Raw genomic sequence first — 25,428 nt, 5'->3', positions numbered from 1 at the left:
GGTGTCGGTACGCAGTGTGCTCGGGAGTCCCCTTCAGTAAATTTAGTGCCTGGACCTACAGTGTGCAAGGCGTGTGCCTGCCTGGGGTGCAGCAGCGGGTAACGCTGACCGTGCTGGTGCCTGGGAGAGGTAGGAGGCCAGCGCCGGCTGCGCGCTGGTGCGAAGCTGTGGGAAGGAGCGCATAACCCCAGCGCTTCTGCTTGGGGCCTTTGGTTCCAACTCCTGCGCCACCTGTGGGGTCCAGGACTCTTCCTGTAAACAGTCAGATCCTGAGGGCTTGTGCTTGCTTTCTAAAGAGCCCGACACTGCTGCACTGGCAGATGTGTAATGACCACCGCGGGCGAAGGGGCATAAACTACTCTACCACCCTGGCTGCTGCCCTCTGGGTGTGGAGGGTCCCCGCTGCCCACATGAAGGCTCAGTCCCCAACGTGGGCCCGTGGGCCAGGGTGGAAGCTTTAGGAGTGAGGCCGAGGGCAGTATCTTCAGGTCATCGGGAAGGTGCCCTTCCATGCTGCCTTCACTTCCCAGCCCCGAGCGGGGAGCGGCTCTGCTCTGCCTACACAGGGCAGGAGCAGGGAGCCCAGCTGACTGGGACGGAAACCCCTGAAACCGTCAGCCAGCGCAAACCCTTTCTCTTCACGAGCTGCCATCTCAGGTGCTTGTTACAGTAGTGGGCTGTACAGAGCCGGTGCCTGTTCCCGAGTGTGGAAGTGGGTGCACAGCGCCACGCACTATTCTGTGATATTTCTGCTGTACAGACTCAGTAGACATAAATCAATGCAAGACCATATGTGCAAGTAAAATGCAGGGGAGTAATAAGGAAGTGACGAGTGCTAAGTGTTTCTCAACTTTATTAATTAAATTGTAAATATAGAGTTTAATTTTTAATGGACGCGTTAATAACTTGCAAAATTCCCTCACCTCAAATTGCTATGCCAGATGTCAGAATGCAGAGGTGTTCAGATTTCGGAAAGAATAGAGTGAGCATCAAGATATAACCCCTCCTGGACGTCTGGGGAAGAGCATGTGTTCGAACATGAATATTTACCAGGGAAGTAAACATGAATAATCCTGTGTCCGTTTGGGCTTGGTTTTGCCACCACTTGTACGTCTTACACCAGGAAGAGAGGTGTGGCTTTTGGAGATGTTTGATTTTGAGGTTGAGGCTAAGGCCGTGAAGGCGAACCTGTTAAAGACTGGGTGTCCCAAACCCATTATCTATCCCAACACAAGCGCCAGTGCTGCAGTGAAACCTGAATGCTGCGGTTTTAGTTTGGAGGCCTCACGCTGCCTCCTGCCTGCTCCTCCCGCACGACTCCCCCCGTGACGCCCTGCTCCTTCACCTGTCCTGCTGCGGCTTTCTGCCGGCCCCAGCTGACCCTCTGCCCCACCTCCACTCTGTCTGTCCCACTCCGTTCTCCGCAAAGCTCTGGCGCTGCCCTTCCCACTGGGGCGCCACGTGAACTGCCCACTGCCGTGACCAGACACCACAGTCAGCTTGCGAACCGGCTTCTGTGTCTTTCTAAAGCCTCTGTCCCCCAGCTCTGCCACTGGGACAGCTTCAGCTGGGTTCTCAGCAGTGTTAGCGTCTCTTCCTACTCCTGCCGTGTCCTCGCATCGGCGAGAGCATATCTCAAGGTCCAGCTGGCCGTGGCAGCCACGATATGGCCGTAGGAGCGGACAGGGATGGGAGGGCCTCAGCTTGTCCCTCTCACAGTGACCGTCTGTGCTGGGTGCTCCGATTCCTTTATTCTTGCATGGCTTTTCAGGCTGCAAGGAAATATTTGACATTAGAAACTGTGACAACAATTTCAGGGTTTTTCCGTTAGTGTTATCTATTTATGAGTGAGAAGCTAATGAGGAAACGTATTTTAATCACATTATAGGGAGGTCTGATTCAGCCTTAGACTTTTCTCAGTGGAAAATATATATAAAGATCTCATAACCTTGTGCTGTTTTCTACTTTGTTCACTTATTACACTTAGACTGAGGTGTTGCAGTTTGCGAGGTGACTTTTCTCATCATTTGCCACTTGCCTAAGTGTCTCCACTGTCTGACAGTCTTGAATCAGGTCCCTTTTTAGGTGGTGGCAATCTATAAGCAATGTTCTTTGCCCAAAAGAAAAGGCAACAGCCTATTAATGGTTTGTTTATATGGGGTTTGTTTTTATTTTTAGATAATTTTGATGTTAATTGTTTAATCAGAATTGTGTTTAATAATAAACACAAAGTTGGCCAGTTTTTTCATTTCTATTTTCTTTCCTTTTAGGTTAGTATTTAAAGGCATAGAACATTAAAAACGGCTTAGCAATGGCTTTTCTTGGCGTTTGCAGTTTCGCTCCTCTTCACCGACGTGGTCTGTTGGGGAGAGTGAATTTACTGTAGCAGTGGGCCCCAGCATCTGGCCCCCCTGGTGTCTTCAGCATTTCCTGTGGTTTCCGAGGCAGAATTGTTGGCGGTCAGGCAGGGTGTGGGTTGGTGGCCCTGTGAATACTCCGTGCTCCTCGCTGCTGGCCTTCTGTCCATCTTTCTTCTACACCATGCCCCTCTTTATCAGAACTCTGCATTCGTTCGTTTCCTTGTATTTTCTTTACACATCATTTGGGCAATATAGTGAGATCCTATCTGCAAAATAAATACATATAAGCAAACAAAAGACTGAGATGTTTGCGAAAAACATGATGAGCCATGAAAAATCATGGTTCTGTACTCTATTTTCTTAAATCTTTTGTGTGTGTGTGTGTGTATGGTACTGGGATCGAACCCAGGTCCTTCACACTAACAGCTCCTTTTTTAGTTTTGTTTTGAGACAGAGTCTCATGATGTTTCCCAGGCTAGGCTCCAACTTGCAGTCCTCCTTCAGCCTCTCCAAGTGTGAGTGTGGGATTATAGATGTGAGCCACTGTGCCCGCCTCTCTATCCTTGTATAGTTTTTCTGACACAGTGGACCCTTGATACTCGCTAATTGGTTCCAGGAGGCACAAGGACTATCAAAAATGGTCCCAGACAAACCATTTTGATTTGATAGTGAATCACAAGGAAATCGAGAGCGGCAAGTTCTAGCTTGTGCGCTTAATACCAAGGCGGATGAATTTCAAGGCAGTTGAGTACCAAGGTGCGACTGTAGTATTTTTAGAAAGCAAGTGGTTAAAGATACAAAGAGGTTCACAGTTATCCCGCTTGAATCTTTGACCTGTTTATGTGTGGAGGACCAGAGGAGAACTGAGGCCTAATTGGCCTCCTCTGTGAGCACAAAGGAGCAAGCTGCACTCAGGGGTGATGCATATTAGGGAGAAGTCAAGGCAGCTGAGGTTGAGTTGTTTACCAGAGAAAGTTCTAATGGACGTTGGAAACCAGGTGAATCTCTTGTTTTGCTGATTGCTTGTGCCTGTGTTTGGGTGAATAAAAGCGAGGTCTAGGCTCCTTAGCCTGCTGGAAGGAGGAGCCCCGGCTGCTGCTGATTCAGTGCCTCTTTGTCATTCATCCTTGTTCAGCCCCAGGTCAGGGAACAGGAAGTCGCAGGTCGAAGTCCTGGAGCGAGGGTGACCTAGAGAGTTGGCAACAGGTGACACCCCAGGGTGTGGCTCTGCCGGGGCTCACCTACTGGCAGCAGGCCTGAATGGGAACCGGCGACCAAGGTTGCCTACAGTTGTGTGTTTGGTACATATTATTATTGTGATGACATTCTTCTAGCACTGTTGTACTTGCATAGATTTTGGGGGCTGAGTATTAATACAGCCTTGGCTTTAATCAATATTTTTTCCATTCAGTAAAATGATTAAATCCATATATACTTAAAATGACTTAAGTACCAAAAAATGTATACATCAGGAAAAGAAAAACTTGTATAAATATTTTAGTACTAAATTTATTGAGACATTGTGAGATTAATACAAGTTACCTTTGGCCTCAGTTACAAGAGGTGCTCACAGTGATGGTTATTAACTTCTAGACATTTACTAGCACAGCGAACTGCTGAAGTGTGCATACATTTTTTGGTAGACTGTATATACATATATATGTATGTGTATGCATGAGTATATATATGAGGAAGTGACTGCAAACCTTTAGAATATTTTGATATTTTCTCATTCTACTGAAGTCCTGTGAAGTAGCCATGATTTGTGGAAACTTAGGTATGAACTGGAGGTCAAGGTGAACAGTGAGACACCAAGGTGAATTAGGGGAAGACCTTGAAATGGAACATGTGTGGCACATTCGTCAGCCTTTGCCACAAAATACTCTCCATTATCTCTTCCCACTTTTAAAAACCACTATTAGTAACAGTCCTGATTTATTTACCAAATTCCAGTTTGAGTGAGCATCCAGCAAGATTAGAGTCTTTGAATGAAAATACTTTTGTAGGGCCCGGGATTTAGCTCAGTGGTTCAATTTGGCTTTTTGAAGCCCTGGTATGTTTTCAAGCTGACCCCGGGTTCAGCGTTAATTTTCAGAATGGCCCTGCACATTACTTTGACATCACTCCTCTGTGGTGGTCTTTTCTCCTTGGGCCGCAGGGATGTGAGCTGTCCCTTTTCCACTGACCTACTGTTTCCTGAGATTGTAGGCTGAGAAAGCAGTAAGATCTGGACTTTTAGGGAAGAGTGTCAGGAAGCAGGAGTGCGAGGCCTGGGTGGTGGGCAGTGGCTCTGGCCTGTGGCTTCTGGCCCCTGGGAAAAGAGCTCCGTTTCCTCAGTGCAGAGCTGTGCGGTCAGGGACTGGCACCCAGGCACTTGCAGTGTGTAAGCTGCTCATGTGAACTCGCCTGCACTTTTCAGAGGGATCGCAGAGCATATACAATAAATGAGATGAATTCCTTGTGTATTTTGGGGGCCTCTAGGGCAGGAGCAGAGCGGACACCAAGGTGAATGAAATAGACCCTTTCACAAGAACTCTTGACAGAATTCTCCTCTGTTAACTCTGTTGTGAGGATGAATTTATCTGCTCAATGTCATTTGAATAGAATGCCTATGTTCTGTACATTCGTGGACTCAAAATTGTTCACTGATATGCTTTTAATATCCACTATTATTGAAATTAGCACGGGGGTGAAAGAATTTTAGATCCCACTTGCTGCAAATATATGTTGGTGTGACATTTCTTGGGAAAGTGCAGTTGGGCCTCCTTGTGGCATTTAATCCCTCAGATCACTCTGCTCTACCAAACCATCCTTTTCCCATCCCCATGAAACCATGCTTCCTTGCATTTATACCACTTCTTCTCAAATTGTTTTCACAGAAGAATTGGTAGAAACCTGCAATCTTCTTTCAGGTTTTGGTCCTGGTTTCAGCACACGCTCTATATTCAAATTAGCTTTCTTAATGCAACGCGTAGCCACCTCTGTTCCTAAACCCTGACATCTCCAGTTGTCTACATTTACTGGAGTCCCCTGTGCACCACACAGCTGTAGAGTTGCTGTGGGGACTGAATATGGGGTCCGGGAGAGGCTTACCCAGACCAAGTGCACCGTCTTCCGTTCTCGGCTTGGCTGTCCTTTCCTTGCCCTCTGCCCAGCCACCTAGCCACACGCCTAGACCTGATTTAAATAGGCCTCAATTCTGCATTTTCATAATTATGCATTTTGATTGTCTTTTCACTCCACTGCCTTTGTATTAGTCCAGCCCCTCATGACGTCTTCGTTATTGCACTAACGAGCTATGGGTGTTTACCCTCCCATTCCTTTCTCTGTGCCCCTTGAAACTTTTTCAGGATAAATGCAGATTAAGTGGCTTCGCATTAAACGGCAGGTGCGCACAGTCTTGAGGGTGGAGTTCCTGTGGCTTGGCTTGAAACTCAGTGCTTTTGGTCTTCATCTGTTAACCTCAGTCTCTGGAAACTTTCTCAGTAATAGTAACAGTAGCTAACATTTATTAAGCACAGGGAGTATTCTGAGCTGTTTGTCACCAATAAAGAAACACAGGACTGAGGGGTGGGTGGGTGCACAGGTGGGGACTGGCTGCTCACAGCCCTGGAGCAGATGGGGTAAGAACCTCAGGGTGTGACATGGGCCCCCCTCTGCAAACCCCTGGATAACCTGACTCCCTCACCTCTTCTTCGTCACCCGTGGGGATGTTTTCTGCGAGAAGCAAATGGAAGAGAGCCGTTGGCTTTCCTCTGAATAAGTTTCCTTTAAAAGTTAAAGTTCTCAAATTCTTGGTACTTGGCTAAATCCATTAGATGGCACTGGTATTTATCTTCCAAAAAATCTGCATTGAATTTTAGTGTGTAAAGCAGTCTGGGTTGGTAGAAATACTAAACTTGTACTCCTTTTTAAACTGTCAAATGTGGGGGAGACGATTGGCACACAATGAGTATTTATTCTGTGTTCACTTTTTAAAAATATTGCTAAACAGGTTAAAGTAATGAAGAGTTGATAAAAGAATTTTATTATTTAGTTACTTTTTGAATAAACCTGCCAGTTGATTAAAATGAGCCTAATTTAATCAGCATTGTGTCGCACACTGAAGATAATTTGGGCTAATGTCAAGGACACTGTTATCTCTCTTTTGTAGAAGGTATTGAAATAATGAGTATAATATATATACATAAAAAAAGAAGTTAGAAAATGTTTGAAGCTTTTTCATCTCTGCCCCGGGTGGATATTTAAAAATCGCACTCTTTCTTTTTTGCATGCAAATTAAACTGAAAGTCATTTTGTAATGTAACATTGGGCTTATGTTTTACAAAACAAATAGATTGAACTTTGATCTTTTGCTAATATTGGCTCCCAGTTGTCAGAATGAATACCAGCTTTTTTATTATGCATCATTCTAAATTGAACTTCCTTGTTCAGAACTTGGAACAAAACTAGCACCTTTTAGGCACCTTAATTTGATAATAAGTCACTGTTTAGTAGCAACTGCACTTCAGCTTTTTTCTCTTATGACACCCCTACCCCCCCCCCACCCTTGTCCTGTTTGAATAGAGTCATCTGCATTCCTTTTTTCTTTTAAAGAGTTAAACTCTCATTTTTCTGATGTTGCTTTTAATCAGGAGCTGAGTGATCCTGGGGGTCGTCACTGGTTAAAGGGATTCCTGACTCCCAGGTGAGTCCTCTGAGGAACTGGCAGGTTGCCTTGGGAGCAAGGCTGGCTCTTTGAGTTGGGAATACAGTATTCTCTCTTGTTGAAGGTCAGAGACAATGATCTGCTTGGCCTTGCCGGATCATCTCCAGGCCTAGCTGTGTGGCGACTTGGTGGGTGACATAGTGCAAATTGCTTAGCAACTTCCCAGTTCTGATTGATCCACCAGAGCCACAGCCAAGTGTTGTTTTTTGTTTTTCTAGTGCTCTTATTTTTAAACATAATTCACAAAATTTAGAACTAAGGAAGGAATCCTTCCAACTATTGTAGGCTGGAAAGTTTTCTATTACTGATTGCCAAAAAATAAAGCATTAGCTAGATACTTAGATTTGACTGGAAACTTTATTGATTTTTCTCTTAACGCATTCAGTGAACTAGGTGATGCATTGATTAGTGGAAGGATGTGAATGTCTGAGGTGTAGAAGATACTGTTACTTCCTGCAACAACAGGCGGACGTCTGTCCCCTGTGTTTTGGGGACATCTGATGCGAGCTCCAGCAGAGAGCTGGGATGCAGGTAGCAAGGCAGTGGTGGTAGTTTAAGTGGAGCTCTCACTTTGTTTCCACCCAGAGGCTTGGATCCTGCTGGTTGCAGGTGGAAGGAGGGTTGGAGGGTGACCTGGGGATATCTAGACAAGGTTTCCAGGACAGTTGTACATGCTTTCACTTTCAGTCTCACTTAGTTTAAAAGGTGAAAGGTATAAAGAGGGCTTTCCTAACTAAGGAGCTCAGCCTTGTTTTGGTAATCTTACCAAATAAAAGGAGAAGTCAGGTGAGCAAAAGATCAGGGTGTGGTCCTGCCTGGTGTTGATTGTAGTTGTGTTTCTGGAATGAGGGAGGCCTGGGTAGGGATTAGAGAGGATTTATGATGTGGAGAGGAACCTGGAGTTGAGGGTGGGGCAGTGATTCCTCTAGTTTAGGAAGAGAGTAGCAGTATACTTGCTTCTGAAAGTTTGGGTAGCATCGTGGTTGGTGCTGCAAGACTGGTACTGCGACTTTTAGTTAGAGCTCAGGGCAAGATATTGAGAGGCTATGTTCACACATGGGGATGGGGGTGTGTGCATACACCTGTGGTTTTTGGCTCCTTTCATTCAACCTTATTTCTTCTATGATGTTGGACTTTTCTCTGATACAATTTTAAAGGTGAAATCCTTGATCCCCAGATTGGCATTTATTGAGGAAGTGACTCATGCAGGATTCTCCTACTTAGGATTTACCATGGCAGCTATTCCTGAATACATATGTTCCCCGTATGGACTGTCAAGCCAGATTGTCCACAGGCTAAAACATAGCATGCTGTTGTGTTCTACTTACGTGCATTACTCACTGTTAGGTAGATAAATGTTAAGAGTCGAAGGGTGTGAGGACCTTGTAGACGAGGGACCTCATAGATGATGGAGAGTAGCCTCCAAAATCTGAAAAAATCAGCCGGGCTTGAGGCACAGTGTTGTCCCATCTCATGGTAGAATTAAGGCAGAGAATGCCAGGGCTTTGCTATTCTTAGCTTAGTCAGAAGGAGAAGTAACTAGCCTTTAGCGAGCTCATGGTATTTTTCAGTTCTTCACTATGCTTTGGGTCTGCTTTTTTTCATCAGCCAAAACATACTTAATTCTTAACACGCTGATGAAGCACAGAATTAATCTTGCATGTATAACATTTAAAGTTTTCCAGTGACAAACTTGAGGTTCTCCTGTAGTGACTCTGGTTTTATTGGTGTAGCATGTATTCCTATTACAAAACTTCGTTGGCCCAAATATATTCTTTTACAATTGTTTTGCTTACTCATCCAGTAAAACATTAACTGTATTTAAATGAGTTTTTAATGAACCATGATAGCAAGTAAGGCTCAGAATGATTAAGGATTTGGTATTGTGTCTCTGTCATTAAAGTAAGTTTAGTCATCAGAAAGCTTACAAATTGATTTTATAGTTCCTTTTTCTCCATGTCTACCTAATAATTAGTTACTGTATCATTACATTTCCTTCTGGGGTTATTTCTCAGTCTTACCATGGTCTCCTTGAGAGAAAGATGTATGTGTTCCTGATAAAAAAATCACGATTAATGCCATCTCCTCCGATTTGGAGAATTTCTGTATGCTATTAACCAATTTCAGAATTACTTTGCCTCTATCCTTCTGAGTGCTCTTGGCTTTCTGCTGTCACTTAAGGAGTGGTATGATGTAGTTGTAATCTCACAGAGAGGGACAGATGGGGCAGTGACACGCATGATGTCGGGGGCCATTGTACCTGACAAGTGGGTCAGCTGCTCACAGCTATGTTCATTTGCATATTTTCTTTGTGGTTTGTGCTTCACATATCCAAGGCTATTAGTTGAACATAACTCTCAAACCGGGAATCTAATTAGTCTAAAGGTTTGGTGGGTGATAGAGTGTATTCCCCTGAGGAATGGCAGAATTGAGTCTCGGCTCTGAAATGTAACCACCGGGATGGAGGAGTGTCCTGGCTGGATGGATATCTTTCACTGTAATTTCCAGATGGAGCAGAAGATCTCAGGCATCTGCCATGGGGAGATGCCACCTTCTTACTGGATGCCTTTAGTTCCTGTGGGACAAGTGACCTCTGACCTCTGACAGGTAGTCATGGTGGTGGTTCCCCAAGTCCAGGTAGGAGTGGAAATGTCTTGCCCTTTCCTAGATGATGTGTTGTTTGAAATGGCAATAATTAAAGATTTATCTCAGCTGGTGGCACACACCTGGAATCCCAGGATTTGGAAGGCTGAGGCAGGAGAATTGCCATGAGTTCAAGGGCAGCCTGAACTATAAAAGTGACACCCTGTGTCAAAAAACAAATGAACAAACAAAAAAGATTTATCAGATTTCTTTTCCTGTGTTTGGTAACACACTGCTAATTTACATAAACACGTTATTGCCTAGTTAGTTTTCCTTTAGTGCTACACGTGATGAAGAGTGCTTTTATGGGAGACAGTTGTAAATGAAAATATTTTTAAAATAAGGGATGAGTAAAGGGAGCCCCCAGATACTTGATGAAATTTACCTTTTTTGATACTTTCCACAAAATTTTCAAGGTGCTTCCATGGTACAATCCTCATCATAGGAATTCATAGATTAACCTCTGGGAAGGAAAAGTGACTGTTGGATAATCAGTAATCCAGAGTTATGTTACCGGAGCGCCTCACCACAAGTGTAAAACACAGGTATGTCCAGGTGCTTGGTCTTTACTGTTAAGTTTTGGAAAACTGGATGCAGTTTACCGAGTGCTCACAGTGCTGCTGGGCTTACTTCCCGTTGCACTTACTCTTGTAGGCAGACCTGCCCATGACTCTTCCTGCCGCTGCTCAGAGATGAGCTCCCAGCTCTGCTTGCTGTTGACCCCGTCGATTCTGTAGAATCGTGCCGCTGGCGTCCTCTCGTCTTCACATGAGCGCGGGCTTTGGAGGCCGTTCCCAGTTTTAGTTTTCCCCGTGGTTTGGGTCTTCCCCGGGTGAAAACTGTATGCCTTTCTAAAGAATTATGCCTCCATTTCAGAGTCAAGTAATTCCATATATGAATATCAAATATCCCGGGAACATTCCTGCGACCTGTCATGGTCAGCTTCCCGAGGATGTGTTTAGCCTGTTGCTGAAGAAAACAGACATGGAGAGAGCTCTCTCAAGAGAGGTGGCCATAAAGTGCATTCTGCATGTGTGTGGATGCTGAACCTTGAGCAGTGATGGCAAACCTTTAGAGCTTTCAATGTTAATAAACAGCTGGCCGCGGCATGAGGTTTTCAAGCAACTACTTGACCTAAATCACCTGCCATTTTCCTGTATGAAGCCAAGGCAGAACCTGCACATTCTTCTGATTTTTTTTTTTTCAAAGGCTCCCTGATTAAGACTGAGTGATGCTATCACCAGCATGGAATTGTTCGCAATTATCTTGATTACCTTCAGGTGAATTCAGCAAAATTTTAGGTGGTGGCCTCAAAATTACCTTGATTTGGCAGGGTGGGCTATTACCTTTGGTTAATCAAGAACGAACAGAGTCCTTTTTAGAGACCTGCAGGTGATTATATTCTGCAGTCACTCAGTGGGCCGTGCTGTTGATGTGGTGGTGGTTCTAGAAGCAGGAGGGTTTTGTTTGAAGTCAGGTGGCCTTGATTTCCAATCTCAGATTCATCCTGTCATTACTTCATCTCTGGCCATATCACCGAGGGGGAAGTGGAGCAATTGCAGAACTTTTCTGCTTTTAAATGTTGGAAAAAGCGTTTTCTAGGAAAGCTTTTTCCCTTTCCTTTCCCAACTTTTTTATATGGCTTTTTGAGACAGGGTCTCAATATATGGTTCAGTTTGACCTTGAACTCACTATGTAGCCCAGGCTGGTCTCGAACTTGTGGTGATGCTCCCACCCCAGCCTCCCAAGTGCTGGGATCACACACGTACACCACCAGGCCCAACTTCCAGTTTTTTGAAACAATTTATTGCTATGTAGAACCAAAACACACCAATTAAGCTTTGTCTCATTCTGCATTATTCTTGGAACCGATCCTTACATTTATAAAAAAAAAATCCACATTTGTCAATCACCACCATATAATTTAAGAATAGTCAAGTGATAAATGTGTGCTTGCTCTGTTCTAAAAATTGATATACCCTATCTCTTTATTTGTCATGACAAGTAGGCATTGACACTGTTAGTTTCTTCTTCCTGCCATAAGAAATTACCAAAAACTTGTGGCTTAGAACAATGCAAGTTTGTTGATTGTTATGGCTTATATCTAGATGTCTCCCCAAAGCCTCATACCCTCATATATGGGGCTTTTTGGAGGTGGCTGGATCTAGGATGAATGAATATGGACTAAGGGTGTGTGAATATGGATTAAAGACATGCGATAACTAAATTAGTCCTCTGATTGGTTTAGCATAATTCTGGGTGTGGATAATGGGAAGGCCCAATCTGAGTGTGGGTGGCACCAACCAATATGTTTGTAGTTTGGATGGAATATAAAAGGAAAATGAAAGACAGGCTCACTGCCTTCTGTCTGTTCTGCCATGGACTGTTTCTTCTCTGCAATACCCCTCTGCCATGCCACCCTACCTTGGAGCCAGCCGACTATGGACTGAAACCTGCACAAACTATGAGCTTAACTTGTGGGTGTTGGGTATTGTGTCTCAGCAACGAGAAAGTAACTAAGACCTTAACTAAACAATTCTAGATGGAAGTCTCACTGTGGACAAACCACTGTATTAGCAGAGCAGTGTCCCTTTCTTGAGTTCTCGAGAATCTCTTTCCTGGCCGTCTAAATGCTGTTCGTGTTCTTTGGCTGAGAGCTCTCTTTCTTTATCCTGAAAGCCATCAATATGGCATTTCTCCCTGACATCTCTCTCTGGCCACAGATAGGGAAAGTTCTCCACTTTCCAGATTGGTGATCTGATGGGACTCACCAAATAATCCAGGACAATCTCTTCATTTCAAGGTCCGTAATCTGAACCCCATTTGTAAACTCCTTCACTGATGGCAGGGATTGGTACATGGCCAACTGCGGCCATTCTGCCTAGTACAACTGCCACCTGCGTTTCCAGATCAGGAAAGGCTTGGAGATGTTCAGGAGGTCAGTGCTCTCACCAGTGGTCATCTAAAAGACAAGGTGGCAGCTGGTTTTAAAAGCAGCTCATTCCAGATGCTGTGCTTTGAGTGTCAATGCTCCATGCAACTGTGGGCTTTCAGCTCATCATTTTACCCATTAAAGTGGCCACACTGGATCTAGTGGGCGTAGAAGCATTTATGTGTGATGTTTATGTAACAGGTTTTCTTTGGGAAGGCTCTTACATTTCCGAGAATTAAAGTGACTGGTCCTGAAGTATGTGGAAAATGTGTGGCACTTGTGGATGCTCTCCAAATCCAGCTGTCTTTTTTCACGGAGACCTGACTGGTAAATGGGACAGAAGGGAGATCAAGTAATAACTATTGAAAATTTTAAACATGAACTTTAGAAAGTGATCTACTTCATGGACAGCAATGAAGATTCCATCTGTCAAAATACAGAATTGAGTTGCATTTCAGAGATTCAAAAGACATTTCCTTTACTTTTTGAAGGTCATGGTAGAGATTTTTAATATATGGTGTGTTTGTGAAGGTCCCATTTTCTTTTGCTATGTATGCTTGTAGAGTAGGTTTTCTAAAATTATATATCCTTCCTAATTTAACACAAAATTACTTCATATCTGCACCTGGCACTTAAATTTTGGTTTAAAAGAAAGCTGTAAAATTGTGTGTTATTGGCATATTGCAAATCACCAACTGTGATTCTGCCACTGAAATTCAAACAGCATTTGTTCATGACACCATCCAGATTTCATAATCCTTGTTTTCTAAAAATGATGGGGATAATTATTGAAACTAATATACATGTATAAGCTCTTCCATCATATGTGGCATTTAAAGATTCATTCTGTGTAATTTTCTGTCTCCATTTTCAGTTTGCAGAAAGGACTGAATTCTTTAGAAAAAATATCATTGTGAAAAGTTAATAACAAACTTGAATTTCATTTGCTTCCAATTAAACACCAAAATGTCAAAACTTAATATCTTCAAAATGCATATTAAGCCTCATACCTTGTGAAAAGTATATTATTAAAATCAAGTGTAGAAACCCTAAGTCCTGATCAAGAGCTCAAAATGGATATTATTAGTTTCTCAGACTTGCAGAAGTACCTTGATTTTTAGTTTTAATTCCTAAATTGAAAGCATAAAATGTGGTGTTTCCTGAAAGATAGACAATCTAGGGGAGGGTGGTCAGACTGCAGCCCAAGGGCACATTTGTCTACTACCTGCTTTTGTAAATAAAGTTTTATTTAAACATAGCCACACTCAATTTGTTTGTGTGTTGCTGTCTATAGCTGTTTTTGTGTTATCAGGGTCAACTAAAATAATGTGGACCACAGCTGTGAAAGTGTTTACCCTCTGACTTTTTCAGGAAGAGTTTGCTAATCCCACATCCCAGGGCTTCTAGTACAGGAAGACATTTGCCAGTGAATGTCAGATAAATAAGCTGATGTACTTAGGAAACATGGAAACTTTGGTGTATACCTACAAACACTTTTCCATTTTTTGTAGCCATTAAGGTTTTCTTTCTGCTTATGTTGCTTATTACAAGGATGAGTGGTCCAAGTATTCATCATACTTTGCTTTCTTCTTGACACTTAACCTCCCACTGGATTATTTAATCAGCTAATTATATATTATACCACAGCAGGGTTCTGAGCTTCCTGTTTGTCTACATGTCTCTATGATGTTATAATGGTTTTATTTCATGAATTGATTAATGATATGCAAATATTCATGAAAATGCACTTGTTCAAAATGACAGAACTATGAAATAAGGATTGTAATTATAAATACTGTCCTTCATCTATGGATGTATCTTACTATCCTTTGACTCATAGGAATATGGGCATTGAAAAAGCATGGGTTGGAGCCAGCAGAGGTGATTCATTTCTGCCATACCCAATGGCTCCTCTTGGAATGCTGATCTTAGTTGCTGTGGATTGTAGGTGAATGACTATGGAGATAGGAATGTGTTAGACTTTTTGTGTGTTTTATTTTCATAAGTACCATGTTAGTGTATAACATTTAAAAATTTCAATTTGAAATATTTTAAAATTCCAGAAGAGTTGGAAAGTAGACTGTTTGAAATGCCCTTCATTTATCTGAAATATATTAACGTCCTATATAATCACAAAATGGTTATCAAAAAGAACACTGCATCAGTACTGTCAACTAAGGTTCAGAGTTTATTTAAATTTTGCCTCTTTTACTGACACCCTTTTTTCTAATCCAGGATACATTAGGGATCGTATTCCATGAAGTTCTCATTTTTCCTTTGTCTCCAATTTACAGAATTTCAGCATTCTTTCTTTTACTTCCATGACCTTTTTGCTCTGGGAGTGTAATTTTGTGGAATGTCCTTCCACTGGGGTTTGTCTGATGTCTCGAGATTAAATTGAAGTTACACATGTTTGGCAGAAGTGATATCGTCTCCTCTTCCCTGCACTTGGGCACATGATGTCACATGATAGCGACGCATCTTATCACCAGTGAATGTTGTCTGCCATGTTTCACCATTGCAGTGATAAGTTGTTCTTCCTTTTTTAGTTGAAACAGCTCATGGGGAGTCATTTAGAGATGTGAACATAACCCGTTTGTCATCATATTCCCATGCATTACCTTTAGCATCCATTGGTAGATCTCATCTACAAATTATTACTGTGGAAGTTGCCTAGTGATGACTTCTATTTCCATTATCCCAAATATTATTTGGAACACCACAGTAGGGAAGAGTTGTCTGTTTTTGACCATTTATGAAACCATGGATGTTATTTTATTCTTTGGGTTATCATTCAATGCTGTCATTGCTTTTTTTTTTTTTTTTTTTCTTTTTTGAAACAGGGTCTCACTGTGTAGCCCGGGCTGGCCTTGAGCTTACTCTGTTGGCCAGGCTGGCCTTGAACTCGAAGCAGTCCTCCTGCCTCAGCCTCCTGAGTGCTGGGATTACAGGCACTCACCACTACACCAGGACTGTTTATTGTTGAAATTTTTGACACAGGTAGCCCCATCAAGTTGGCATCTGCTTCTCTTCTTTGTGCCTTCATCACTTTTGAATAATTATTACTCTCAGCATCACATGCCATTCCAGTTTATTCTGGGTTTTTCCTGCCCCCAGCCCTAAAATCAGCCACTTTCCCAAGGAGCCCTGTTTCGTTTATTGGAGAATAATATTAGGAACCAACATATCAGCAACTAGATAGCCTTGTTCTATGCCTTTCAATTAACACAGCCAGGAAGTACAAGGGGTAATAAAAATATGTGGTGAATGTTTGAATTTTACAAATTTATTGTAGTAAAAAACACATTCCATTAATCTCCCCCATGCCTCCACCACTTCTAACACTTACCCCACCACTTTTGCTACTGGCTGTCCTTTCTTGTCTTTACAAGGTGTGATAAAAAATATGGTGAGTGTGCTACTGTCGTGTGCCAGCCGGGGGAAGGGCATTCTCGTTAGAACATCATGCTGTGTCTGCATCTGCCTCATCACTGGGTCTGGCCCTGTGTGACTTCTGGCTCTTCTCTAAGTCAAAGTCATCATGAAGGATACACATTTTGAATTGATTAGGGACACTGAGACAGCCACGATGGCCCAACTAAAGACACTCACGAGAGAGGACTTCCAGAAGTGCTTCAGAAAGTGGCAAGAATGATGCTATTAAGTCTTTGAAGTAAAGGGATTTATTTTGAGGGAGTTAATAGCAACATGTCCCTTACTGAAGTAAATTTTATTTAAACATTGTATTTTTTCTTGTTTGTACCTCATATACATCAGCACTGCACGTGCCTGCCTGTCGTCATGCACTGCATCGTGAGATTTCCATCAATAGTGACCCGCACATATAATGCTGGTTCCATAGTGGAGCTGAAATTTTCCCTTTTCTTAGTGACATCATAGTGTAACTCATGTGTTTCTGGTGATGCTGGTAGAAAGAAGCCCACCTAGCCGCTAGGCGTGTGAAAGTATAGCACCTACAATTCTGTACAGTGTATGATATGGATAGGATGATAAATGGCTACTTAACTGCAGAATGTATATACTTTTAATTATTGTTTTTGACTGTACTCCTTATAAAAAACGTTCATGGTAAAACAGTATGCCTCATTAGGCAGCAGTAGTTTCCCTGTCCAATGTGTACCTCCACTCTTGATTCGCCACACCCAGCGGTGGATGTATCTGCCTCGGCCACTGTCTGTACTCTGGGATACCCACACTGGCAGAATCACCTGGGATGCCGATTCAGAACATATCCCTGTGTCTAGCTGTGAAAATCATGAGTTAGTACAATGTCTCTGATTCCCACCTACCAACACAGAATTAGCTTTTCCTTATTTGTAACTTCTGAACAATAGATTTCATTGTCCAGAATATCTTCACTTTTCTACTCATTCCTGGTACGTGTGTTTGTGCATACTTGTGTGTGCACGTGTGTGTTTGTAGTAGAGGGAGAATCGCTAAGCCATGCACTTCCGTGAAGCAAAGTTACTAACTGGCACACAGTACTTGGGTGCTAGTCCTTTTTGTCTTCAGCTTTATGTGAAGTGCAGTTTTCAGTTAAGCTAATTCTCTTTCCCACTCTACTCAGTGTGGTCATATTACTCATTTGTTTGTGTGCCATTTTGGACCGCCGTTTCCCCACCCCCTAATGTGCCTTCCAACCTGTTTGGTTTCAGGCATTTGTTTCAGTTTTAGGAACTGAAGCATCACTGTGGTTCTGACCTACACAGAAAAATGTGCTCAGAATGTCATTTCCCATTATTGCCCCCGTTAATTCCCATTCCCTCTTTCAAACCTATTCCTGTTTGCTCCCTATAAGCAACTCATTTCAGTAGTTTCTTTTATTCTTTTTTCCATGTTTTGTGGAGCAATGAGCAGATACATAACTTTTAATATCCACTTCTCCATATATAGTGGGTAGCTTGTATCGGATGTCTGCACGTACGTGTACAACTGCACGTACACATTTATACGCATTGCACACATGCACTTTTGCATTTCTTTCCATTTAACAGCATGCCCTATATTTTTAAAAAGATTTAAATCTATTTCAGTTTTACTGTTGTGTGATATCAATTTTATTGTTTTTTACCCCTAGAATTTTCCAAACAAAACATACAGTTTAGGAATGTGAAAGTAAAGCATCAAACGTAAGGGAAACACAATTTCTTTGGGGTTTTGCTTTTTTGTCTTTTTTACAACATCGTAATTTTTCACCATGGATTTATATCAAAATGTGATTTAATGTTGTTTAGTGATTTAAATGCCTTGTTTTACTGATGCAAATTTTCTTCTGGTTTCCAGCTGGTAGCCGTGTTTGACGAGCAAGACCCACACCATGGAGGGGATGGCACCAGTGCCAGCTCCACAGGGACCCAGAGCCCGGAGACGCTCGGCAGTGAGCTCGGGGCCGGCACTGTCTCTGCCTTCCAGCCTTACCGAGCCACGAGTGAGATCGAGGTCACGCCTTCCGTGCTCCGCGCAAGTGAGTGAAAGAAAGCTCTCTCCCCTCTGCACATTTCCTCCTCATTTGCAGGGCCGTGGGCTTTTGCCATCTGCCCCTGCTCCTGGGAGTGGAATTCATTATCAGAAGTTGATCACGTTTAGAACCCGGCCAGGGCCTTTTCACGAGAAGTGGGCAGTCTGTACACTTTAATAGATAGCAGTTGTTGTAGTTGCCTGGATTTTCCTCTCTGTGTGTCTCACTGCATGTTAGAAGGGCGAGTGGTCATGGGAGGGCTTCCCAGAAGCATGCCGCAGCGCTGCAGACTCACAGTGGCTCACTTACAGCCCCTGCTCGGGCTACTTGGACTTCATGCCAGGAGCTGGGGAAGGAGAGGCCTCAGGCCAAAGCTGTCTTCCGGGGCCTGGGAGAGCCCTGTTGGAGGACATCTGTAGGCCAGGGGGCTTGGGGGGCAGCAGGTGTCTCTGTGAGGGGTTGCTACGGTTCCCCGACATTTGTTTGAAGAACTGTGTTAATTATTTCTAGAAGATTTACTTAGAAAAGTCAGATACTTTTGCTGGAAATAATATTTTGTGTTTATAATTTTCTGAGCTCTTATTCAGTATAAGGTCTGTTTTAAGAAATTTACACCAGCTGTGGTGGTGCATGCCTGCAGTCCTAGCACTCGGGAGCCTGCGGCAGGAGGGTCGCTGTAAGTTCGGGGCCAGCCTGGGCTATGTGGCGAGACATTGACTCAGGGGGGAAAAAATTTTTTTTTAAAGCTCACTTATCTCTTAGGCACTGTATTTGGAATCGCTTCAGTTTTCCCAGTGGGAAACTTGGTCTTGTGTGGTTTTGCTGATTGTAGATCTTCCTCTGCAGATTGATAATAACATATATACATAAAATGGATAATGTGTAAGAATAGAATATAGATAGATACCATTTGGGATGGATGGTTTATTTGTCTAGAATGCAAGAGAAGTAGGCGATTTGGTCCATTTCATTAACAGGTTTGGCTTACTTGACCAGTAAGTTGTAATTCTCACCAAAGGTAAAGAAAGATAATAGTTGAAGTTCAATTATCTGGATTTTTCTTGCTCCCATTTTTCACACTATTGGCAACCTGTAGAGTTTTAGAAATGTGTTCCTAGATGTTCGTAAGCTACCTTTGCTTCCACTATTTGTTCAAGGTGCATAGAAGGGTCGGGGATGTGTCGTAGCTCAGGGGAAGAATACGTGCTGAGCATGCAGTGCCCTGGGCTCCAACACCAGCTCTGCAGAAGAAGTGCATGTGAGGAGAACATGCTAAGAATCCAGCCTGAACCGCAGATCTGAGAGTCCGTCAGAAAGCGGTGACGACATGCCCCTTGGAGGTGCAGAGCTCCGGAAGGCGCTGCACTGGGCATGTCTGCTCCATGTGCTGTGTTGGACGCCGGCCACTTCCTACCAGTGCTGTACGTCATCGCGACCAGATCAGACCCAAGGCCACGGATGCTGTTGCCAAGGAAGTCTGGAGTCAAATAGCCACCGTTTTAGTTGACCGTTCCTTTATTTTTCCTCTCTTCCTCCCACCTCCTCTATTCCCTTTTTTTCTTCCTCTCACTGTGTAGTCCAGGCTGGGCTCAGCAATTCGCCTGCCTCAGCCTCCCAAGTAAGGGGGAATACAGGTGCATATCGCTATACCTGGCTTGTTCATTTCTTCATGTGCAGGAAATTTGGAGTTTATTTGTACACATATATAAGCAAGTATGTTTTTAATTGATATTTTGGAAATAAGATTTGATTAAAATGAAGATAAACTGTTGAGTCCGTCTGTCTGGACTTAGTCCTGGTGGTGTTTGAGAGGAGGCGGGTGTGTAGAATGCATGGTGTACCAGGCCGTGTGAGGTGGCACACAACTCCCTTTGGTTTCTTACAGACTCACTAAGCCCACGATTTAAGGAATATCTCCTGAGAATGAGTCTGTGTATAAAAGCATAGCTAAAAGCTTTTAGAAATAATACTGCAAGTATTCAGGTACCTGAAGTTTGGGCCATAGTGTCTTTAATGAATTAGTGTCTTTAATCATCAGTCATACTTACTGTCTATATTTAAATGCAGAGCTTCCTGTCATCTTTGTAGATTTTTGTGTGTGCATTGCCTAAAGCAGGACGCACCTCTAATTGTAGCATAGAGAGAACTTGGCGGAATGGTGAGTCTTCTGTGTTAGGGTAAGAAGAAACAGCATTTCTTCCGTCAATTTCTGGCTTTTGCCTCCTCTGAATTCCACCCGCATTTCTCATATATAGCCACTTACCTTGGCTGATCCTGTGTGTTGAAATTTAAATGGTGCTTTCAACTAAAAATCACCCTTTTATTGTGAGAGTGTGTGTGTGTGTGTGTGTGTGTGTGTGTGTAAAGGAAATTATACTTCAAGCATATGTCCTGTCTTGTGACCACCAATGAAGTGCAAATTTTATTTTCTTACTGTGATTTGGAGGGGTGGTGCCTGGGCTGGAACCTAAGGTCTTCTTACTAAGCCACATCCCCAGCCCTGTTTTATTTTCCTTTGAGACAGGGTCTCATTTATAAGTTGCCCAGACTGGGCTTGACTTGTGGTCCTCCTGCCTCAGCCTCCTAGAGTACTGGGGTTACAGGCCTGCACCATCCCGTGGCTGGCTTTTCTCTGATCTTTATGTGCTAGGGTTGTTTAGATTTATGGCCTTGGCTGGCACTGGGTCAGTCCCGATTAAGCATCTATACACAAGGCTCATGGTCATGCAGCGGCTACCTATCGCACACATCATCTGTTGGTTCAGGTGACTTCATAGTAGCTGAGTGACCTTCATCCAGACCGAAAGCCTGAGTCTGTGCTGGTCAGGCTCTGTTGAGGGCCTAGGAGTCCGGAGCTGAACTAAGGAGCCCTGTTTGCTATCAAGGGTCTGCGTGTATCAAGGGTTCTTATTTACAGATTTGAAAAACAAATACCCAGCAAGGTGAAGATACTTGCTCAGTGGAGAAATGATCAACTCTAATCAGGGATGTGATCAATATAAAGGCTTTCAGATAACTTCCTAGTTTTTGCCTCGCACAAAGAGCAACTTTTCTGTTTTCCAGTGAGTGAACTCATTTATCTTCTTTATTCTATAAAGCATTGGTGGAAGCTGATGAAAGGATGTAGAGAATAATTTCCCCCAGTAAATATGTGAGTGTTGTTTGGATATCAAGGTAGGTTTGGGTTTACTATGCAGAATTCTTATCTAGAGGCCTTTCTGTGTTTTCCTAGAAGTTGCCATTCATTTGGCCTTGAGCTATTTTGTAGTTTATTAGAAAAAAAAGTTTAAAAAAACCAATCTTTGGTTTAGTTCAATCAGTGGTTTTTCAGCCTGGAGTGATTATCCTCCCGGAAGGACGTCTTGAGACAGTTTTGGTTGTCATGGTGGGAAGGGGTCCTACTGGCAGTGAGCAGAGGCCAAGGACGCTGCTACTCATCCTTTACCTGCAGCACCGTCTCCTCCATCTAAGCACAGTTCAGCCTAGATGTCATCGTGCCAAGGTCAGAAATCCCAAAGCACCTGAAACTTAAGAGAAACACATTATTGAGTCTAGTATATCAAGTACTGCTCTGAACAAAACCTTAACAGATTGACAGTGGGGCCATAATTCATATCTTGCTGCCAGGTGACTTGAACCTATTTAATCAGCTGGCTTTTTATTAATTTTATTAGAAAAAGGCTGATAAAAGTGATTAGACTCATTCCTACCACCAGTGGTACAAGCCACCCAATGGGAGTCATGCATGCAGCACTGGTGATTCAGGCCGGCTAGAAGGTGTTAAACTAGAGGGCAAAAATGTGATTATCAGCCAATGATAAAAGTGCTGCTAGTAATGAATAGACAGCAAGAAAATGTTGCTTATAGGTAGAATTACACAAAAATATTACTACATATCTGATTATTAGAATAAAAATGTAAACTTTCCTAAATACCAAAAATGTATTTTAGGAATTAGGAAGGTAAATAAAATGTCATATAGTGAAAGACTACTACTTACATTAAAGAAATAACATACAATTGGATAACTGTAAAAATATATACCTATAGGGAAGGGACAAAATAGCGTAAAGGAAATGAAATACAAGCTAGACTTATTCTATTTTGTTTTGTGCACTTGATTTCATAACCATATTATATTTTATGTGATTATAAAGCAATTACATTTTCAGGTTTAAAACCACATTTCATAATGACTAATATTAATTAGTACCACTCGCAACAAAATGTTTTTATTTTTTATTTTTATTTATTTATTTATTTATTTTCCCATTAAGTTTATTGGTACATTTTAGGTATAAAATACAATTACATTTACCATTGGGATCTTGTACCTTTGCACAAGTATCTTGGTTCTTATTTTTTTTCCCCTTCCCCTGCCCTCCCTTCACCCCCTCCACCCTTCCCTATTTGCAAAGACTTTGTTTCCATGTTTTTCCTTTTCTCATATTTTTTCTTTTCGCTTTTTTCCTTTCCCCTACCCCTCCCACTTCCCCTGCTCCTTTAGACCTTTGCTTCCTGTTACACAATATCAATTACACATTTTTAAAATTACAATATCAAGATCTAGGCAGAAAAAGAAGAGCAGGACAACTCCAAAGCTCATACAAGGGAGGAAATTATAAAGATCAGAGGAGAAATCAATGCAATGGAGACTAAGAGAATGATACAAAAGAATCAATGAAGCCAAGAGTTGGTTCTTCGAAAGAATCAACAAAATTGACAAACCTTTAGCCAACCTTGTCAGAAAAAGGAAAGAAAGGGCCCAAATCCATGCAATTAGGAATGAAAAGGGTGAAATTACAACAGACCCAGGAGAAATCCAGAGGATCATCAATACCTACTTCCAGAACCTATACGCCAATAAGATGGACAACACAGAAGAAATGGACAGATTCCTAGATACATATGAATTACCAAAGTTGAATGAAGAAGACCTAAAAACTCTGAACAACCCAATATCAACCAATGAAATTGAAAAAATAATTAAAAACTTATCAACTAAGAAAAGCCCGGGCCCTGATGGCTTCACTGCTGAATTCTACAAGACATTTAGAGAGGAACTGCTGCCACTACTGTTTAAACTCTTCAATGAAATTGAAAGGGAAGCAATACCCTCAAATTCATTCCTGGAAGCAAGCATCACCTTGATCCCCAAAGCAGAGAAAGACCCAACTGAAAAAGAGAACTATAGGCCAATCTCACTAATGAACATAGATGCAAAAATCCTTAATAAGATACTGGCAAACAGAATGCAGAAGATCATCAAGAAGATCACACACCCTTATCAAGTGGGATTCATCCCAGGGATGCAGGGATGGTTCAATATATGCAAATCAATCAATGTAATACACTATATCAATAGAGCCAAGGACAAAAACCATATGATTATCTCCATAGACACAGAAAAAGCATTTGACAAAATCCAACATGCATTTATGATAAAAACCCTACAAAAAATTGGAATAGATGGTCTCTACTTCAAACTGATAGAAGCCATCTATGAAAAACCAACAGCCAATATCATACTAAATGGTCAAAAACTGAAATCCTTCACACTAAAATCAGGAACAAGACAAGGATGTCCACTATCACCACTCTTGTTCAATAGAGTTCTGGAAACAGTTAGACAAGAGAAAGAAAAGGAATAAAGATAGGAAATGAAGAAGTCAAATTGTCATTATTTGCAGATGACATGGTACTCTATATAGAAGACCCCAAGAACTCCACCAAAAGTCTTCTAGACTTAATAACCAAATTCAGTCAAGTAGCTGGTTACAAGGTCAACACACAAAAATCAATAGCTTTCCTCTACACGAATGACAGACTCACTGAGAGAGAAATAGGGCAAATAATTCCTTTCATAATAGCATCCAAAAAACTGAAATACCTAGGAATCATCCTAATGAAAGAAATCAAAGACCTCTTCTCTGAAAACTATGGGACTCTGAAAAGAGAGATTGAAGATGATATCAGAAAATGGACAGACATCCCCTGCTCCTGGGGAGGAAGGATTAATAGAGTGAAAATGGCCATCCTTCCAAAACTGCTATATAGATTTAATGCAGTTCCAATTGAGATCCTAGAAGCATACTTCATAGACCTTGAGAAAACAATCCAAAAATTTATTTGGAACAAGAAGAGACCCAGAATAACAAAAGCAATTCTAGGTAACAGAGACATGGCAGGGGGTATCACCATCCCCAACCTGCAACTCTACTACAAAGCTACTGTGATAAAAACAGCATGGTGCTGGCAAAGAAACAGACTTGAGGACCAGTGGAACAGATTAGAAAATGCAGAAATAATGTCAGACACACTCAGCCATCTCATCCTCGAAAAAGGAGCCAAACACCCTCACTGGAGGAAAGATAGCCTCCTTAATAAATGGTGCTGGAAAAATTGGGCTTCAACTTGCCAAAGATTAAAACTAGACCTGTATCTCTCACCATGCACTAAAATAAAATCAAAATGGATTAAAGATCTAAATATTAAAATAGAAACTCTGAACCAGTTGGAACAGAGGTTAGGTAGAACCCTTGAAGACATCGGTGTAGAAAAAGATTTTATGAACAAAACCACAGTTGCCCGTGAACTAGCACAAACAATCAACAAATGGGATCTCTTCTTATTAAAAGGCTTCTGCACAGCAAGAGAAACCACCAGCAGTGTGAAGAGACAACCCACAATGTGGGAAAAAAATCTTCATCTGCTCTTCCTCAGACAAAAGTCTATTATCTCAAATCTATAAAGAACTTAAAAAGATCAGACCTCCTAAATTTAAAGATCCAATCGAAAAATGGGCATCTGAAATGAACAGACATTTCTCAGACAAAGAAGTAGAAATAGCAAGTAAATACATGAAAAAATGTTCAACATCACTGGTCATTCGAGAGATGCAAATGAAAACAACACTGAGATTCCACTTCACTCCAGAAAGAATGGCTGCTATCATGAAATCAACCAATAACCAATGCTGGCGGGGCTGTGGGGAAAGAGGAACCCCGCTCCACTGCTGGTGGGAGTGTAGACTGGTGCAACCACTGTGGAAATCAGTATGGAGATACCTCAAAGAACTAGGACTGGAAGTCCTATTTGACCCCGCTGTTCCACTGCTGGGGATCTTCCTCAAAGAATTTAAAGAATCATACCACAGTGATATATGTGTGCCCATGTTCATAGCAGCACAGTTTGTGATAGCTAAAACTTGGAAACAGCCCAAATGCCCATCAACTGGAGACTGGATAAAGAAAATGTGTTTTTTTAATAAAATGGAGTACTACTCAGCCATAAAAAATGAGAAATT

At 42.2% G+C, this 25,428-nt stretch overlaps 1 protein-coding gene and 1 long non-coding RNA gene across 24 annotated transcripts in view; one reads left to right on the top strand and one right to left on the bottom strand.

Moving 5' to 3' along the window:
- The window catches only part of Pard3 (par-3 family cell polarity regulator), a 605,457-nt gene that overhangs the window by 202,910 nt on the left and 377,119 nt on the right, over positions 1-25,428 (top strand). For 22 of the 23 annotated variants that reach the window (XR_015449461.1, XR_015449462.1, XM_087206780.1 and 19 more), the window contains one exon: positions 17,948-18,128. Coding sequence is in view for 19 of the 23 variants with exons in the window: in XM_087206780.1 (XP_087062906.1) it covers positions 17,948-18,128 (181 nt within the window). In the remaining 4 variants the exon portion in view is untranslated. Of the gene's footprint in view, positions 1-3,642; positions 3,662-17,947; positions 18,129-25,428 lie in introns of those variants that run through there. The other variant, XM_021242105.2, reaches the window with a different exon arrangement.
- LOC110345268 (uncharacterized) lies at positions 777-5,515 on the bottom strand. Its single transcript, XR_002388473.2, has 3 exons — positions 5,454-5,515; positions 1,949-2,626; positions 777-1,772 (listed from the first exon to the last, which is right to left on the bottom strand). It is a non-coding gene; the product is annotated as an uncharacterized LOC110345268 (long non-coding RNA).

Source organism: Heterocephalus glaber, unplaced genomic scaffold, assembly GCF_053883595.1.
Source record: "Heterocephalus glaber isolate CG9 unplaced genomic scaffold, H.glaber_assembly_v1.0 deba00000738, whole genome shotgun sequence".
NCBI lineage: Eukaryota > Metazoa > Chordata > Mammalia > Rodentia > Bathyergidae > Heterocephalus > Heterocephalus glaber.
This window is presented reverse-complemented; position numbering and strand designations above follow the sequence as displayed.